General features: G+C 34.4%; 1 protein-coding gene across 2 annotated transcripts in view; it reads left to right on the plus strand.

Moving 5' to 3' along the window:
• CPEB2 (cytoplasmic polyadenylation element binding protein 2) overlaps nucleotides 1–6,000 on the plus strand; it is a 55,844-nt gene that overhangs the window by 48,902 nt on the left and 942 nt on the right. For both annotated transcript variants that reach the window (XM_074865792.1, XM_074865791.1), the window contains one exon: nucleotides 2,992–6,000. This exon is cut by the window's right edge and continues 942 nt beyond it. In XM_074865792.1, coding sequence (XP_074721893.1) covers nucleotides 2,992–3,219 — 228 coding nt within the window. In that variant the 3' untranslated portion in view covers nucleotides 3,220–6,000. The remainder of the gene's footprint in view (nucleotides 1–2,991) is intronic.

Raw genomic sequence — 6,000 nt, forward strand, 5'->3', positions numbered from 1 at the left:
TATAGCACTGAAACACTTAAAGGGGGATGGGCAGTAAATCTCTGGTAAGCAGTGGGTATGTGCTGTGGGCTTCTTGGAGCTTGGACGGGGGAAAAACAAAAAAAATCTACCCCCAACTACTAGATTTGAGAAGCACAGCATTTGAGTTATATCCATGAGACTTAATTTTAAAAACAGCAGACAAACGATTTCTTCAATCACTATTAAAAAAAAGAGGAAGAAGTATAATTGACATCTGTAGATAGCTATTCATGGGCTGGAGAGGTTGGGGGAAGAGGGAAGGAAGATCTAGTCTTCTGCTTTAAATATCTGAATTCTCACAGTTTCTTTTTTGATTGTTATAACTTGTGTTCTTTCTTCAGTGTTGCTTTTCTAATTCTTGAAAATGAATTTTTTGACTCAACTATTCTCTTAAATCTCAAATTTTGGCTTTTTTATTAGCATCCTTGTTTTTTCTTATTTCTAAAAATGTGTGCTACTCCTGAGGCGTTTCACTCAGAGCAATACCAGATCTAAGTATTTTAATAAATTGGGGGAGGGTTTATGAATATCTTTGTTTATTTCAGAGGGTTTTTAATCTTTGTTTTTTAAATAATCTTCTCTAAATTATATGGGCAGTCCTTATTCTTTATATAATTATATATATATATTTATACAACCCAGCTATTTGCAGTACTGAGGAATAGCAGAGAACAGGCTCTTTTTAGGGAAAACCTTGACACTTGGCTGTTTCTAAAAGTATGAAAAAAGCTATTTTCAGAAATGGGTTTTTGTTTCGTGTTCCGTGCCTTTTCAGGCTCTGAAAATATTCTGAAATCAGTATTACTGCTGATTTATAGATGAGCATATATAAATCTGTAAACCACTGTTTTCGTAAATGGGGAAGATAGTCCTACTTCAGGTACTGCCTTCATCTGAGATGTGTATGTATGCTAGCCAGTAAAGCAATATTTTACATATTTCACTGAAATCTTAGATGCAGGCTGTTCTCCTACCCTTTACCTTAGCATAGCCTTTCTATACCAGTTATATCCAGTTTCTGTAGGTCTGCTGTCCTTTCACGTTCTTTTCATAACCAGTTTTGTCTGCGTAAAAGTCTTTTTTCATTGCTAAATTTTGCAGTTCACCTGTTCATCCTTCTGAACTTTAGTTCAAAGTGTTTAATAGCATTTTTTTTGCACATACCTTTTCCTACCTTACTTGGAAATCTTAGTGTCACAGTCACTTAACAAACACTGTCTGTGATCTTAACTTCTTCCTTACCTAAGTACTCTGCAGCTTCTCTCCAGTTCTTTTGATGTGTAGATATGTTTAGTTTCTCTAACAGATGTTTTTCTTCAGTAATGTGCTTCTTGTCCTGTTTTATCGTATATGAAAGCTCAGCTCCAAACATTTCCTTGAAACTGATTTGGAGTTACAGCTCAAAAAAAAATCCTTAAAATGTTAACTTTCATATGCCAGCAGTTTGCATCCACTTCATGTAATACTTCCATTCCCCAAAGTGTTTCTCTAATATATTTGAAATCATCTTCATACCGATCCTGGTACATTAATGCACCGAAGCTTGAAGTATATGCTGCTTCATGCTTTCAGTAATTTTGAACTACGAACACAGTTACTACATAAGGTACCTGTTTATTGGAAAGTTTGACTGTAATTTGTGATGAGGCAGGTCGTTGTAGTGAAATAAGTAGAGCTTGTACTGAATGTAGATCACTAGAAGCAGCATACTCTATTTCAAACATAGATGTGTTTGACATGTCAAGTGTGACCTCTACCTCTGAAGCTAAGAGCATGATTCTGCTGTAAAACTTTTGGGTGGGTAGCTGTATATGTGTAAATTTTTTCCTCTGGAGACGCAGTGGAAAAAATACCATATTAAAGTTCTCATTTCAAACATATTCTGTCTGAGTATAGTACATAATGTTGATGTCTATATGTAGCATTCTTCTCAGGTAATAGTATCTTAGAAAAAAATCTCTTACAGCAGTGAGTTTTAGTGTGAACTGAAATAACTCTTTTTACCAGCAAAAGGCAGAAAATACCGTCTTTAAAAGTGAGGAAAATGTGGAAGACAACAGTACATTCCTTAATGATAGAGTCAACTCATTTTGTGTTTTATTATGAAGTTGTTCTTCCTGTCTGATCACAGTCTGTAACAGTTCAGTTACGCAAAGACATAATGCGCAAATTTACCGCTGGACTCCTGCCACTTTTCCACTCCGGCAGTCAGATGAGTTTGGGAGAAGGAAGCTGTGTAAGACAGGTGTTTCTAGCAGTCTGTAGCCTGGCAAAATGGTCCTTTAAAAATATTTTCAGAAATACATTGAATACAAATTTCTGTACAGCTCAAAGTCACAAAATGGAAAGTAATAGATGACCAAAATCTGTCACCCCAAATTTGACCATATTTCAGAAATAGGGAGTGAGTTTACAGGGAACAGGAATGCTAGAATATTTGTATTCCAGCCTGCAGAAAGTACTTTTAATTTGCACACAAAAGTAGTACATGCAGGGACTTATTTTTTTAAAAGAAGTTAATGTATAAATGGTTACATTCTTGTATGTTCAATTATTTTTTGCTAAACAGTACAGAATTGGATGTCATCTGGGGTACATTCAGGAGCTGATGAGATTAGTTGGGAGACCTTTGGCCTTGTTTGCTTGTCTTCTACACATTCTTCAATATTATCATTTGCCAAGAACATCCTTCCAGAATAAATTAAGGGGAGCTTCTTATGTAGCTATTTATTACATATATAGTGTACTACTAAAGATCTGTCTTGAAGTGTTCTGCTTACTGTATGGATAGATCTGTAGCTGATAAATCATAAAGAGTAATAACTGATTGGTTAGATAAAGCCATTAATATGTCTGATTTCAGACTTCTGGTTTGAGTTTTTCTTTAAAGCAGAAAAAACTGAGTGCCCTCATATAAATTTACGTAGGAATTAGCTATTAACTAGAATTGTTCCTGTTTTACTCCAACAGGTGGAGGTAAAGCCATATGTGTTGGATGACCAGATGTGTGACGAATGCCAGGGTGCACGATGCGGTGGAAAGTTTGCTCCTTTCTTTTGTGCCAATGTCACTTGCCTGCAGTATTACTGTGAGTTTTGTTGGGCAAATATCCACTCTCGTGCAGGACGTGAATTCCATAAGCCATTGGTAAAGGAGGGGGCTGACCGCCCACGTCAGATCCACTTCCGCTGGAATTAAACATGGTGAACCAGCATCTACATAAGGAAAGAAGGGTGCATGTGGCTTACTGTGTTTGAAGATACTGACATGCAGAAGAAATAAGTGCATTCTTCTGCTTTTCACCCCAGCTATCAATACATGCATCTTTATCAGCAGCCAAAACACTACAAGCCTCTTGTTTTTCACCAAAACCCTACATCTCAGGCTTACTAATTTTTGTGATATTTTCATGTTAAAATAAAATGTTTTTTTGTATTTTCTCCAAGTTATTTTTATATGTAAAGTTAAAACTAGATATGAGAATGTTTTTGCGTAGGGGCACACAGTCTGCTGCTATATTTAGTGGGTGAAGCGTGCACTTATTTCTAAACATGGGTTTTTAACTTCAAGATCTGCCCCAGTAATTTACCAAAGGTAGCAAAATAGTGAAGATGGAATATGTCTGCTACAAAAAGCTTATTTTTATTGTTGTTGCTATTTTCAGTGTATACATAAACTAAAAATTAGGGTTGATTTTTTGCTCTCCATTTTGACTTGCAAGAAATAATACCTCAAGATAATCTGATTTATTAGCTATTTTTAAACATTTTTAATCACAAGCTGTATTAGCTTTGCTGCTATATAGGTGTTATGTGTAATGCCACCTATTAATACGGGATTGAAACGTTTAAGACACACTGCATTACAGATTAAATGCAGGCAGCACAATATGGCCTAAACTGCCATAGTTTTAGAATGTGAAAAAATTGCATGTTTACTTACCTGTATACACCATATGCATGCACTAGAACTATTAATTAACAAGAGGTGAGTTATTGCAGATGTTCAAAAAAGGCTCTCTTGAAACTAGGTAGCATGAGCAAATTTACAAAATTTGTTACAAAAAACAAACTTGCATGCATTATTGTGACTGAAGTAAAAAAATGTCCTACATGTGTACAATATGCAAATTAGTTTTAGACTAGAAAGTGCAGCCATTTTGTGACCTGGTCAGTAGTGGAATTCAATTTTATGCAGACTGGATGTAATATTGTAATCCCTGTGCAATTTTGTGATGTGTGCTTCTACTTAATGTGGCGTGATGTAGTATAGATACAAGTTTGAGTAAAAAGCTAGCATTTAAAAAATTCTTTTAAGCCCCCTTGATTGTTCATGGTTAAGATTTCCTCTACAAACCAAAGATGGCCAGCACACTGCTAACCAGTCACCAAATGTGAAACCCATGACAAATGCATACAAAAATAGACTTATATAAGAATGCATAATGCTTTAGAAATTAAATCTAAGTCAAAATGGAGAAGGTGTAATATACAGACGGCTAGTTGCATAACAAACTAAATTTTACCTTTAAGACAACAGTGAAATTTGGCTTAAAAAATCTTGCTTACATGTTCGACCTGTGTGCGTTGTGGTCTTCTGTCAAACTGGGGTCACTGTTGCATGAGAAGTAGCTACTTGACAGTCAAGGATAGTGTTTTTATTTTAATGAAGGAGTTCTAGTAATGACATTGCTTGCAGATTTTGAAAAAAAAACGCAGTTAAGACAGAGGCAATATTTAACTGAACACTAAAAGAAAATCAGCAGTGTTTTTGTCTATCTCAGAGCATTTTTAATGCAACTAGCCCCTACTTTTTAATGGAACAAACAGTTATTCTGCAGTCTAAGCAAGCACTCAACAGTAAATGTTGTAATGCAGAATTAAGAGCCTGATGCTAGAGTTGAAATTACAAGGGTGTTGTTCTTTGCAATCCCTTGGGACAATCCTTCATGTAAGCAAAGTGTTGATCTTATATTGGTTGTCTACGGTGTGCTTTTTTGTACTGTACAATATGTGGTTCATGTCTAACTCTGCTGTTTTATTGTGGTTGTGGTTCAAGTTTTTAATGTTTAAAGTTGATGCTGTTTTAAGAAGAGCTTTTTACTAATTTATTTGTCAATGTTCCCTATTTGTTACCTAACCATGATCCTCCAGATTTTTTGGAGTATTCTTTTCTAACCTTAACCCTGCCAAACCTTGATCCATTTTGACATTTGTTATGCACTATTTTTATATCTCTGTGAGAGATTTTTCCAACAGTCAGCTATTTTAAGGCACACTTTTTTTGACTGATGACATCTCCTTTGCTATACCTCAATTTTTGGAATTTAGAAAAGAAATCAGTAGTTTTGCAATGTTAATTATTTAGATATAATTTAATTCTGCAGATTTTTTTAAACTTTATTTTCATATTTTCTGCTTAATGTTTAAAATTGAAGAGCCTTTAAATATATTAAATAATGAACACTAATATGAAAATAGTAAAAAATTGAAATAATTGGAGATGTTGAAAATCGCTTTCCCTGTTTAAGTGGAACTACATAAGTAAGTCACGGGGGGACGAAACAGGGATGCCCTTTTTTGGCATGGGTAAAAATAACTGAAATGTCTGATTTTGTCACTTCATTTCTGGAGCAATTCAACTTATGGTTATTGTACCCTGCACCACCTCCTTTTTTTCTTTTCTTTTTTTTCTTTTTTTATCTACTAAGTTCTTATTTTCTAACTGTTGAACACTGTATTTGATTTTTTTTTTACAGATCATATTTATTTTACTATTTTTGTAGAAGATTGCTAGTTAGTTTGATTGTATTTTTGTATTTTTAAAGCTTCTTCACTTTTGTTCCCCAAATGTGCATATTGCTGCCCATGAGTATGACTGTGGAGGAAAAAAAAAATACTTTAAAAATCCACACTTTTTGTTAAGAAGGAAACATTTAGCATTTATATATTTGTGTATGGAAAACACTTGATATTTTAT

Source organism: Strix uralensis, chromosome 4 (genome assembly GCF_047716275.1).
Source record: "Strix uralensis isolate ZFMK-TIS-50842 chromosome 4, bStrUra1, whole genome shotgun sequence".
In the NCBI taxonomy this organism is placed as follows: domain Eukaryota; kingdom Metazoa; phylum Chordata; class Aves; order Strigiformes; family Strigidae; genus Strix; species Strix uralensis.